The sequence below is a fragment of the Parasteatoda tepidariorum genome, chromosome 1 (genome assembly GCF_982258835.1).
Source record: "Parasteatoda tepidariorum strain Cologne lab strain chromosome 1, Ptep-v5.0, whole genome shotgun sequence".
NCBI lineage: Eukaryota > Metazoa > Arthropoda > Arachnida > Araneae > Theridiidae > Parasteatoda > Parasteatoda tepidariorum.
Window position 1 is genome coordinate 42,332,959 of NC_141755.1, and position 13,404 is coordinate 42,346,362.

General features: G+C 32.6%; 1 protein-coding gene across 1 annotated transcript; it reads left to right on the plus strand.

The window, feature by feature from the left end:
• Positions 1-4,853: 4,853 nt before the first annotated feature.
• LOC147816411 (uncharacterized) lies at positions 4,854-10,128 on the plus strand. Its single transcript, XM_087153980.1, has 4 exons — positions 4,854-5,195; positions 8,117-8,257; positions 9,293-9,575; positions 10,010-10,128. Exons 1-3 carry the CDS (start codon positions 4,854-4,856, stop codon positions 9,533-9,535), a joined length of 726 nt encoding a protein of 241 aa, XP_087010106.1. The 3' UTR covers positions 9,536-9,575; positions 10,010-10,128.
• The last annotated feature ends 3,276 nt before the right edge of the window (positions 10,129-13,404 follow it).

Genomic DNA, 13,404 nt, shown 5'->3' on the forward strand with positions numbered 1-13,404 from the left:
TTCCTCGACCCATCAAAGTAAGTTACGATCTGTCGCTTAGTGCTGAGATGAAAGCTGCTTTTGCTGTTTACTCATTGGTGGTTGTTGCTTTTCAGGTTACGCACCACTGTTCCAGGTGGAGAGAGGAAGTTCCTAAGTCTTAGAGTCGAGAGCGTTGTCGGTTTTGCTGTTTTTCCAGTAACCCCAGAGATCCTTTGGCACTATCCGGAATCTGAGAGTCAAGAGCGTTGTCGGTTTCACTTGATGTTTTGCTGTTTTTCCCGAAGTCTTTTTCCAGTCACCCCAGAGATCCTTAGGCACTTTCGTTAATATGTAAGTAGGATTCTCTTCAGCTCCAGCGTGTGTGGGAATAGACTTGGACATTTTCAACAATTTGTGTTTCATTTCAGATTTCTCCTCACCCAGCAGTACTCCAGGTCAGCACGACCTCGTAGGAATCTGGTTTTCGGAACGCCTGTAGGAGACAAGCGCCTTCCTCGACCCGTCAAAGTAAGGTTGCGGTCTGTCGCTTAGTGCTGGGATGGAAGCTGCTTTTGCTGTTTGCTCATTGGTGGTTGTTGCTTTTCAGGTTACGCACCACTGTTCCAGACGGCGATGGGGAAGTTCCTAAGTCGAGAGCGTTGTCGGTTTCGCTTGATGTTTTGCTGTTTTTCCCGAAGTCTTTTTCCAGTCACCCCAGAGATCCTTTGGCATTTTCCCGAGTCTGAGAGTCAAGAGGGTTGTCGGTTTCACTTGGTGCTTTGCTGTTTTTCCCGAAGTCTTTTTCCAGTCACCCCAGAGATCCTTAGGCACTTTTGTTGATGTGTAAGTAGGATTCTCTCCAGCTGCAGCGTGTGTTGTAGTAGACTTGGACATTTTCAACAATTTGTGTTTCATTTCAGATTTCTCCTCACCCAGCAGTACTCCAGGTCAGCTCGACCTCGCAGGAATCTGGTTTTCGGAACGCCTGTAGGAGACAAGCGCCTTCCTCGACCCGTCAAAGTAAGTTGCGGTCTGTCGCAAGTGCTTAGATGAAAGCTGCTTTTGCTGTTTACTCATTGGTGGTTGTTGCTTTTCAGGTTACGCGCCACTGTTCCAGGCGCCGAGAGGAAGTTGTCTTTTTCCAGTCACCCCAGAGATCCTTAGGCACTTTTGTTAATGTGTAAGTAGGATTCTCTCCAGCTGCAGCGTGTGTTGGAGTAGACTTGGACATTTTCAACAATTTGAGTTTCATTTCAGATTTCTCCTCACCCAGCAGTACTCCAGGTCAGCACAACCTCGTAGGAATCTGGTTTTCAGAACGCCTGTAGGAGACAAGCACCTTCCTCGACCCATCAAAGTAAGTTACGATCTGTCGCTTAGTGCTGAGATGAAAGCTGCTTTTGCTGTTTACTCATTGGTGGTTGTTGCTTTTCAGGTTACGCACCACTGTTCCAGGTGGAGAGAGGAAGTTCCTAAGTCTTAGAGTCGAGAGCGTTGTCGGTTTTGCTGTTTTTTCAGTAACCCCAGAGATCCTTTGGCATTTTCCCGAGTCTGAGAGTCAAGAGGGTTGTCGGTTTCACTTGGTGCTTTGCTGTTTTTCCCGAAGTCTTTTTCCAGTCACCCCAGAGATCCTTAGGCACTTTTGTTGATGTGTAAGTAGGATTCTCTCCAGCTGCAGCGTGTGTTGTAGTAGACTTGGACATTTTCAACAATTTGTGTTTCATTTCAGATTTCTCCTCACCCAGCAGTACTCCAGGTCAGCTCGACCTCGCAGGAATCTGGTTTTCGGAACGCCTGTAGGAGACAAGCGCCTTCCTCGACCCGTCAAAGTAAGTTGCGGTCTGTCGCAAGTGCTTAGATGAAAGCTGCTTTTGCTGTTTACTCATTGGTGGTTGTTGCTTTTCAGGTTACGCGCCACTGTTCCAGGCGCCGAGAGGAAGTTGTCTTTTTCCAGTCACCCCAGAGATCCTTAGGCACTTTTGTTAATGTGTAAGTAGGATTCTCTCCAGCTGCAGCGTGTGTTGGAGTAGACTTGGACATTTTCAACAATTTGTGTTTCATTTCAGATTTCTCCTCACCCAGCAGTACTCCAGGTCAGCACAACCTCGTAGGAATCTGGTTTTCAGAACGCCTGTAGGAGACAAGCCCCTTCCTCGACCCATCAAAGTAAGTTACGATCTGTCGCTTAGTGCTGAGATGAAAGCTGCTTTTGCTGTTTACTCATTGGTGGTTGTTGCTTTTCAGGTTACGCACCACTGTTCCAGGTGGCGAGAGGAAGTTCCTAAGTCTTAGAGTCGAGAGCGTTGTCGGTTTTGCTGTTTTTCCAGTAACCCCAGAGATCCTTTGGCACTTTCCCGAGTCTGAGAGTCAGGAGGGTTGTCGGTTTCACTTGATGCTTTGCTGTTTTTTCTGAAGTCTTTTTCCAGTCACCCCAGAGATCCTTAGGCACTTTCATTAATATGTAAGTAGGATTCTCTCCTGCTGCAGCGTGTGTGGGAATAGACTTGGACATTTTCAACAATTTGTGTTTCATTTCAGATTTCTTCTCACCCAGCAGTACTCCAGGTCAGCACGACCTCGTAGGAATCTGGTTTTCGTAACGCCTGTAGGAGACAAGCGCCTTCCTCGACTAGTCAAAGTAAGTTGCGGTCTGTCGCTTAGTGCTGAGGTGAAAGCTGCTTTTGCTGTTTACTCATTGGTGGTTGTTGCTTTTCAGGTTATGCACCACTGTTCCAGATGGCGAGGGGAAGTTACTAAGTCTGAGAGTCTAAAGCGTTGTCGGTTTCGCTTTATGTTTTGCTGTTTTTCCCGAAGTCTTTTTCCAGTCACCCCAGAGATCCTTTGGCACTATCCGGAGTCTGAGAGTCAAGAGCGTTGTCGGTTTCACTTGATGTTTTGCTGTTTTTCCCGAAGTCTTTTTCCAGTCACCCCAGAGATCATTAGGCACTTTCGTTAATATGTAAGTAGGATTCTCTTCAGCTGCAGCGTGTGTGGGAATAGACTTGGACATTTTCAACAATTTGTGTTTCATTTCAGATTTCTCCTCACACTGCAGTACTCCAGGATGCCTGTAGGAAAGCCATATCTTCGGGAGCCATATGAATTTGCCTTCACCTGAATATGACAGGAGACAAACAACTTTGACCCGTCGCTGGAAGTGGTGGTAACCATCATTCGGGTGAGAACTTACCTAATTCTGCAACAAATTTTTTTTAAAAATTTTAACATCCATTAATATTTGATTTGTTTATAAAGCATGTTTTTTTCTGTAATTTATTGTAGATTAATATTAATGTATTTCAGGTGGGGGTTCCCTTCCAAAAAGGTCCCACCTTATCGTGGTGGAGGGGTTTAAAGTTCCCATTAATGAAATGATGCATTTGTATAGAAATTCATTTCATAAGTGGGAACTAACTAAGAGGACCTTATTCAGGCCTATTCTTTTATTTTGGCATAAAAAGTTTCAGTGATATTGAATTCTAACATTATTTTCATTATTACTAAGAAAAGGTCTGATGTTACACCCCTACTTTATCTTATCTTTTATTCACTATTGTGGTAATTTTAATTAAAACTAAGTAGCTGATGAATTTGTTTTTCTTAAAATTAAATTATTATTATTATGGAATTTTATATAGATGTATGTTTGCACGTGGTAATTATATTTAAAACTAACTAGCTGATGAATGTTTTTTATTTACCACGTGTTGTGTTTATTAAACGTAAACAGGGTTCTTGCTGTCCTAAAATGTCCTAAAAAAGTGCTAAAATTTTTTCCCAACTTTTTTAGGGCCTAAAAGGTGCTAAAATTTCTTCTGAGTGCTAAAAAAGTGCTAAATAATTTTTATTTTGGCGTTTTGAAATTTTTTTTGAGCGGTCGGATTCCTTAAATCGGTTTCCCTAAATCCTTAAATTCTGTCGCCTTTGGCTCTTCTGCCTCCATCTTTTTTGAAGATTCTTGGGCTTTGGGGAAAGAAGTTCTTTCTTCTGAGATTTTATGGGCTTTGAAAGTTGTAGAAAGCTACTACTCCTACAATTCTTCCAAAGACACTGGAAAATTATTTAGTACAATGTTTCCAGACAGTTCAATAGCACGTCATTTCGCCTGCAGTGAATCTAAGTGTGCATATCTCTGTCATTTTGGACTTGCACCTCATTTTAGCATGCTACTTCTGAAGTGCATTGATAATGCCAAGTTTTATACATCGCTTTTTGATGAGTCTTTGAACAAAGCGACACAGCAGAAGCAGTTGGATATACATATCCACTTTTGGAACCCAGATAAGAACATTGTAGAGATGCGATACTTAACATCAGCTTTTCTGGGCCATTCTGCAGCAGATGACCTTTTAGCCTGCTTTTATTCATCAGTCAAAAATGTAGACCTGAAGAAATTCAGGGCTGATTGTGCTCCGGAAAAAATCCGGATTTTTCGTTAACTGTTATCCGAAAGTTTCCGGAGATCGAAGGTTCAGATGTTTAAAAAAATCGGTGATCACAAGAGATTTCAGAAATCAAATTTTCAAAGGTGGAGCTTAAAAACGCAGTTTATTTTATTTGTTTATAAGAGAGCTGCTTTATAAGCTTATATTCAAGATTAATATTCATTTTTTTATCAGTAAATAGTTATTATAATCATAAACTCAAGAAAGAAAGACATATTTGTAAATTTCAATTGCTTCTCCAGGTCATCATAGGTATGTGTAAAATTTTAAATATATTTGAAGTAAACTAGGAAATATTGAGAAAAAGGAAAAAAAAACTTGTTTAAATTTTTTTTCTAATTTTTCGGTTTAAACTTTTTTATTTATTTATTTTTTTTTTTACTCAAGAAATTTTCCGGAATTTTGACTGGGGCTCACAATCATCCCTGGAAATTATTGCAGATTTCTATGGACTGTCCTGCTGTCAATTGGAAGTTTTATAATAATATTCAAGAAGATTTGTTAAAAGAACATGGTGTTCAATGCAATGCAATTGGAAGTTGTGGGCTTCATATTTTAAATAATGCATTCTACAAAGGTGAATCTGAAACAGAATGGCTCATTGGTTCCATCCTGAGCTCAATCTTCTATCTTTTTAAAGATTCACCCACAAGAAAAGAGGATTTTATTAATCAATCAACTGAGAACAAATTACCACTAAGATTTTGTAACCACCGTTGGCTGGAAAATGCACCTGCAGCTGAAAGAGCAATATTGCTTTGGAATGATCTGAAATCTTATGTGAAAAATGTTGGCAAGTTTAGAAAAGTGTAGAATGTAAATCCTTTTTAACTTTACAAGAAGCAATAAAAGACAAATTAATTCTTGTTAAGCTGAACTTTTTCTTCAATGTGTCGGAGCTAGTTTCACCATTTTTGAAACTGTATCAAGCAGATCGGCCACTTTTACCATTTTTTGCTGCAGATATCCAGGATTTGGTATTACATAGTGTGCAGTTATATAATATTCTGAAAACAAAATCTATAGAAAACTTAAATTCTCTGGAGAAACTGTGCCATTTTAATTTTTGTGATGAAAAGAATTATGTCTCTCTGACAAAAATCAGTGTAGGTTTTAAAGGTGACCAAATTTTAAAGCAGCTGTTGGCCTCAAAAGTTATTTCTGACCGAGATCATATGAATATAAAGAAAGATTACAGAAAGTTTATCACCAAAATGTTAGAAACTTTACTGGAGAAATGTCCAATAAACTATTCTGTTGTAAGAAATGTTGCTTGCATCAATCCAAAATTAATGTCAGAAAACAAAAGCAAGTGTGTTCTAAAAATGAGAAACATATTAAATTACTTAAGTAAAAAAAGAAAATTGAGGAAAAAGATTGTGACAAAATTAAGCCGCAATTTGCATCATGTATATATTAATTATACAATTTTTACTTCATGAATCGTTAAACACTTTATTTGTACATTTTTAGTATCACGTATAGTTTAAGTATGTTATTTTTACTTTACATCAAGTGCTAATTTTTTTTTCCTAGTCCTAAAAAAGTGCTAAAAAAGTCCTAATTTTTTTTTTAAATAATTGAGCAAGAACCATGGTAAATTATTATTATGGAATTAATTATGTATAGATGTATGTTTGCATGTGGTAATTATATTTAAAACTACAGGCCTCGCAGCACTCCTATATTTCCTATTAATCTGGAAAAATTGCTATATTTTCTGTATTTTTTTTACTTAATTTTCCCTTATAATCCTTTCTCAATGTCCGCGCTCCCGATTTGCGCTAGTCTGATGTCAATCATCAAACCACACCTAAACATTCTTTAACCAATAATCCGTTTGCAATGTCTTAACCCAGCTGGCACCAAGTGCAAGTAAAAGGGAATCGTCAGCAAGTGAAGGAAATATATGTGAGGTTTGTGGAATAAGATATAGAATAGAAAGGGTGGGAAAAGAAGGAACCCAGAACGAAGCAATATATTTTAGTGTAGTCATGCGGATTCAATAAAGTGATTTTCGTTTTCAAGGTAAGTTCTTCTGTTTATATTATTATTCTTTTAAAAGTTTTTTTTATTATTTTAATGTAATTAAGTGATTTTTTTCTCTTTCTCGAGTTTAATTTCGAAACATATCACGCGACGAACAATCATTACATGAAATATACAATGTTGGAATTATAATGTTGGTATTTTGTGACTGTTAATTATTTGGTTTCCTAATTTTGTGCTACACTTAATCGATTTGTTAATCATTAAAAAAAATGCATTCTGATCAGAACAACCTAAAAATTATCTCTTTTAAGAAGTAATAGCATTTAGAACAAGGATTCAACTATGGTTTTGATTTGTTTAAAAAGGGTTTTAAAATTAGCAATATACCAGTTTTATTCTTATATTATGACTAATATCTTATGTTTTACATTTCAATTTATGTATTAAATTCTTTAAGAATAACATTCCAGTGTACTTTTTAAACGCACATCTCCTAAATTAGATTTATAGCTGTAAAAATTCTGACTGCTTTGAAATACATTTAATTTAGTCATAAAGTATGTCCACAAATATTTAAAAAAAAAATTTAATTTATCTAACAAAGGTTTTGTACAATTTCTTTTCTTCAAAATTTTGTTATAGTATTCAGTATTGGTATAAGTATAATTTATTCAGTTAATAATATACATTGAATTGAATATTTGATTGGTTGATATTTCTCTATTACATGCTGAATTATCCATAAAGCATTTTGACTTTAACTATAATTACTTCGATTTGAATATATATAGTAAAACTTTATATTTCTGTATTAAATGCCAGCAAATGAAATACTATGATAGAAAATTAAATAAAAAAATCATTGTTTAGGTAGGAATAGTTACAATTAATAATGATAGAATGACTTACAAATTTTGTGTTTTGTTCTTTGTGTAAAACTATGTACATTTTTTACACTTCCAATTCTTGCCTTTTAATTAGTTTTATAAAGTTTAAAACTTTAATTTAATTGTGAACTTTTTTTTTGTAAAGAAAATGTGCAATAATGGATGCATGTGCTCTTAAGATTTGTTTGTGTCATTCATGTATCACTTGATATTTTACTAGTAAATTGAAGAAATTGTTAATGGAAAAAAACTGATTTTGAAAGATTGACTGATTAGCAAAGGGAGTAAGTAAACCAATTCTGTGCATCCATCTAGATTATCAATTTGAAAACTTAGTACACTAAAAATTTAACTCTAGTACTATTATTTTTATTATATAATTAAACTTTTTTAATAGGTTTGGATCAAATATAATTTTTAAAGGATAAACTATGATTTTCAGACAAATTTAATGAATTTCTACCATAGCAGATTTTCTGCATTCATTTACTTAACAATGAGTTAAAGATATGCTTTTGGTTTTTATAGATTTAACCTTTCCATTATATTTTGTGATAGAAATTGGCTTTCTTCAGATTACTCTACTTTTCTCATGAGCAAAGATAATACACTATATTTTATATTATTTTAGCAAACTCAATTTTTTTTATTTCTTTCAATAATACATTTTAATGATATAAATAAATAAGCAACCTTTTACTGCATAAAGTTTTTTCTTCTGAAAAACTTTTTCTTGTATTTTATTCAGTGTGTGAGTATTTTTTTTAAAGACAAGATACAGTTTAAATCTACTTTTATAACACTAATAAGATATAATTATATTTGTAATAGGATGCTGGGCTCTTAGAAAAGTGGAGGAAGGCAATTCCCCGTTCTGACAGATTATTAAGCGAGAAGGATTTTGTCTGCTCTTTGCATTTTAAAGAAGAGGATTTGAATAATTTCTATAAGCAGAAAATGCCTGATGGAACAGTGAGTAAATAAATTATCTTATTGTTGAATTTATATATAGTGTTAGAGTGGGCAGAAACTGCTGTCAAAAACTTTAAAAAAAAAAAAAAAAAACTGGAACAGGTTTATCATTTACAATACTTACATTATAATTATTGCTATAATTATGATTAATATATATCATGGATAAAAAAGTATAGCCAGAACTATTGAATCTATTGTCTGCTTTTTCAAAAAAAAAAAAAAAAAACATGGTACTATTTTTACTTTATTATTATTATTTGATGTATTATAATAAATATATTCAATTTATATTACAAATTCTAACTGTGAATTGTTATCAGTTTAAATATTGATTTTAATTTTTTTATGCCATAATTTTAATTTATAATAATTTTTATGCCATAATTTTAATTTATAATAATTTTTATGCCATAATTTTTTTAATTTTAAGGGAAACTATTCTAGTTCTTCACCAGTTATTGTCTGATATCAATTTGCGATTTTTTTTTTAAATATTTGTATTTGATGTTCATATTTGTGTGTATGTATATACATACATAAACATTATCTATAAATCATGATTACAATATATTTCCTGATAAGTAAGCTAATTTTGTGGTATACAAAAAATATAAATTCTTGTAGAAATCAATTATTAATTTCTTCAATCAATGAACTCAATTGATAAGTTATTATCAATATTTAGCACAGTTATTAGAATAACTTTCCTAATGCATGTTGATTTTACATTGTTATAATAGTTTTAATTCAATTATGCAAAACAATTAATGGGAATAGTAGGTTTTGATTTTCTATACCAAAATGTTGGATTTATAGCAATAATTGTCAAAACCAAAAGAAAAAAAGAATTTAATATTAATGGGATTAAAGAACATAATAGATTAATCACTTGTAATTTCATACATATTTTAGTACAATTACTTCACTTTTATAATAACCGATAATTATTTTCTTCATCAAAAACTTGCCTAGTCAACAAATACTACATATTTTAGTAGTGTGTTATTTATTTATTATTTTTTAAATTATTAGATTTGGAAGCTGGAGAAAGGTAGACCTGTATTAAAACTTGGTGCTGTGCCATCTATTTTTCTGAATGTTCCAGCCTATTTGTCAGATTTTGCAAAGAAAAGAAAACTACCTGCTGTAAGAAATATTGTTCATAAAAGAAAGCTTTCTCATTCACAAGATTTGCCATCAACATCAACACAAAATATATCTACATCTCCACAAGATTCATTTACGTGCCCACAAGGTTCATCAACTGATCAATAGTTTGATGCTTATTATTTCACTGGTGCTTTATTATCTTTGAGTGAGACAAGATTTATTCAATTTTATTTGTATCCTTTTTCCCTCTCTCTACTTTTTATTACTTAGCTATGTGCTATCATTTTAGTCGATTATGGTAGCCTGTGACACTTCTATTAAAGAAGTAAAATTTAAAAATCCTATTTAATCATTTATTTTCTTTTTCATGCTTCTGAGTAAACTTCATATGATCCTAACAATCAGATTAATCAGTATAGTTAATTCTAAATACACAAAAATTCAATTCCAAATACACAAAATATGTCACTTTCTTTTACTTTACTTTTACAGTGTCTTAAAATCAGTTTGTGTAACATTATAAACTTGAAATTAATAATGATTATAATGTTCTAGCTGTCTTTGACTCTAGTATGAGTAGTGAGAGGCATATTTTTTTCTAATTTGTAAAATAATAAATATTCTAAAACAATTTCTTAGGTGGTCAGTGCAGTGCTTATTCTGAATCTTCAGAAGACAATTCCATATCATATGAGAATGTTTTAAAAGAAATGTGTCTTTCTATTAAATATCCGTGGTCATCATCAGTTGGAGATGGCTTTACATCTTTTTTTTACTGGAATTCAGGATTATTAGAGAAATGGATTTTATTCTATAAGGATTTTAAAGTCAAAGTAAGGTTTCGCTTTAAACTTTATGAAAATATTAACGATTGTTATGTTAAATTGGTGTTTTTAAAAGCACAGTTACAATGAATTATTCCATTATAGGTTTTTATATCTGGAATTGAAACTTCTTTTGGAAATATACCAATTCACTCAGTTGAAGAGATGCTAAACTTATTTCAGAAGGTGGAAAAAGCAATTGTTTGTAATGGAATAAAAAACAAGTAATTTTTTACATTAAAACTGTAGAAATGTTATTGTAGTATTGTAATTTAATAGTTGTTTAATTATTTCTAATAATTTTTGATCTAGTCATATTTTATTTGAATGTGTTATAGGCAAAAGACATGTAAAGGTTTTTTAGAGGGGCATTTTATGTCTCGGAGAACTGGTTTGTGCAAAGAATGCCAGTCTAACAAAAAGCCTCCAGCTATACTAAACAAATCACTGACATACTCCATCAGACTTGCAAAGAAACGGCAACTTTTGATTAATTCTGCAAGAAAAAACATCCGACTTAAAAAAAAGGTAACTTCATGTTATTAGTATAAATACATATGTTTGTGTTATAGGCATATCTCAACAGAAAAAAAATTATTTGCCTGCTGTGTGGTTATCCATAATGCAGGGATGAGATTTTTCCGCTTTTTTGCGTATTTCCGCTTTTTTCACTTTTATCTCTTGAATTTCAGCTTTTTTATCAAAAATTCAGATTTTCTAAAAATTTCACTTTTTTTTATAAGTGTTCCGCGTTTTCAGAAAATTCACCGATTTTCAAAGAGAAACAGAAAATTCAAACTACATAGCTACCAATCCTTTCTCATTTTTACTTATTTTAGCTATTTTCTCCCCTTTTGCACACAGCAGATAAGATTTTCCGAATTTTTTACCCACTCTCCAGATAGATCCGATTTTTGTAGTTCAAAAGACACTGCTTCTGACAAGCCTTTTAGAGGTCCAAAGCCTGGAATCTGCTAATATCTCAATTCTTATTCACACGATTTTAATATCAAACGTAGCTTTTCATATTTGCGTTTTGCGATTCTTATTCACGCGATTTGAATATTGTATGTTGCGATTCTTATTTACAAGATTTAAAAATCCGATATTGTGATTCGTATTTACTCCTTTTTAAAAACCTATGTAGCAATTCGTATTCACGCAATTTTAAAATTCAATGTCTTGATTTGCTCATGCGGTTTATATCATCAACATTGATTTTCGTATTTATACGTGATTTTAAAATAAGGCATTGGGATTCGCATTCTATAAATTATGCATCATAATTCTTATTTACGCAATCTAAAAATTATGAATCGCGATTTGTATTTACGCATTTTAAAAATTCTCTATCCCAGTTCGTATTTTCTCATTTTCAAAATCGTATATCTAGTTTCATATTCATATAATTGTTATTCATATTCACGCAATTTTAAGATCAACTATCGCGATTCTTGTAAGAAGTAAGTTTTTTTTAAAAATTAGTTACTATAAAGGTTGACTGTTTATCTAACGACGATTATTAGTATGTGTAAGTGTTACAACATCAGAGAAACTGGAAGGGAATATATTCAAAACTTACATTCTGTGCTTGCAAAGAAGAAAAAATAGGATTTGTCACAAAATGTTTGAAGATGGACTAACGACTAAATATAGCAAACATAAAAGATATAGCAAACAAAAGCAATTACTTAAAAAGGGATTTAATTTTTTTTTTTTTTTTGGAAAAAGAGTTAATTAACTCATCATCAGAATTTTATTTATAATTGCTGTTATTTATGCTATAAAATGCAAAATTCTTATCAAATAAAAAACAATTATCTAAACAGTTGCTGATTGTCATGTAATTTGTCAAACTAAAATAGCAATTTTTGTATGTTAAGGAGTTACTATATATTTCTACTTCACTGTTATTGATATGTTTCAGAGGGCTCTAGTTAGATTAGACTATAATATGAACATAATGACTCGGTCCATTGTTAAAGTTTTTTTTCCCAATATAATTTAAAAAGTAATATTACTGATATATTTGCTATAAATTACATAACAGTATTTATTAAAAGAAATGAAATATTAATGTATATTCTCAGTAGTTTTAATTTGCTAAACCAGGTAGTTTTTCAAGTAATAATTGTCTCTTATGTAAACTGAGGAAAAATATAATTTCCAGCTTTATTTTTTCAATTGGTAATTTTTATTTTTACTAAATGATAAGTATCAATGTACTCATTTATATAATAATAGATTAGTACACAATTGTATGTCAACACATTATTTATTACCTTAAACTGTCTGGAATTTATTATTAAAGGGTTGCGCTTGCGTAAAATTTAATATCGTGGAAATTCAGCTTTTTTGTCTTTTGGCTAATCTCATCCCTGATAATGATAATTTTTGGTCTTTTTATTTATTAGTTTTTCCCCATTAAGGTTTCTAAATTGGAAAGCATTGTCACTGAAAGAACTGCTTGTGCTCTGACTACTGAAACACAACTGTTAGAGCAAATTAAGGATCTTCCCGATGCTCAAAAAGAAGGAATCCAAGCTTGTTTGCGGGCAGCCAAATATAAACCTAAAGGGATGAGATATCCAGCATGTTGGATTTACGAATGTTTGCTGATTAAAATAAAAAGCACTAAAACCTACAACCACCTAAGAAATCACAACATTCTGCAACTGCCATCACCATCAACCCTTCACAGATACCTGGGAAAAGTTGAAAGCTCCTATGGATTCGATTTATCTATATTTAAGTGCTTAGCTGAGAAGTCCAAGGTTATGCATGGATATGAAAAATGTTGTATAAATATTTTTTTATTGTAATAATTTTATTATAAATTTCTTAGGTATTATCATTTCATTATTTTGCATTTACTGTTTTTAGGTGCAGTTTTAATTGATGAAATGAAGCTGTCTCCAAGTTTAACGTTCAACAAGCAAACCCTAGAAATTCAAGGCTTCGTTAATCTTGGAAAGTATACTTCATCGAAGACAGCATCTGAGAGGGGTGACCATGCGTTGGTTTTCATGATACAGCCTTTCAGGGGCAAGTGGGTGCAATCAATTGCATGTTTTCTGAGTAAAGGTGCTGCATCAGGTATTAATTGCATATGGTCTAGGGCTGCAGGTGCCCATTCAGGGATCAAGAAAGTGCACTTCAATTCCGTCTCTTGAAAATGCAATCAATTATATAAAAAAAATAGCTTTTGCT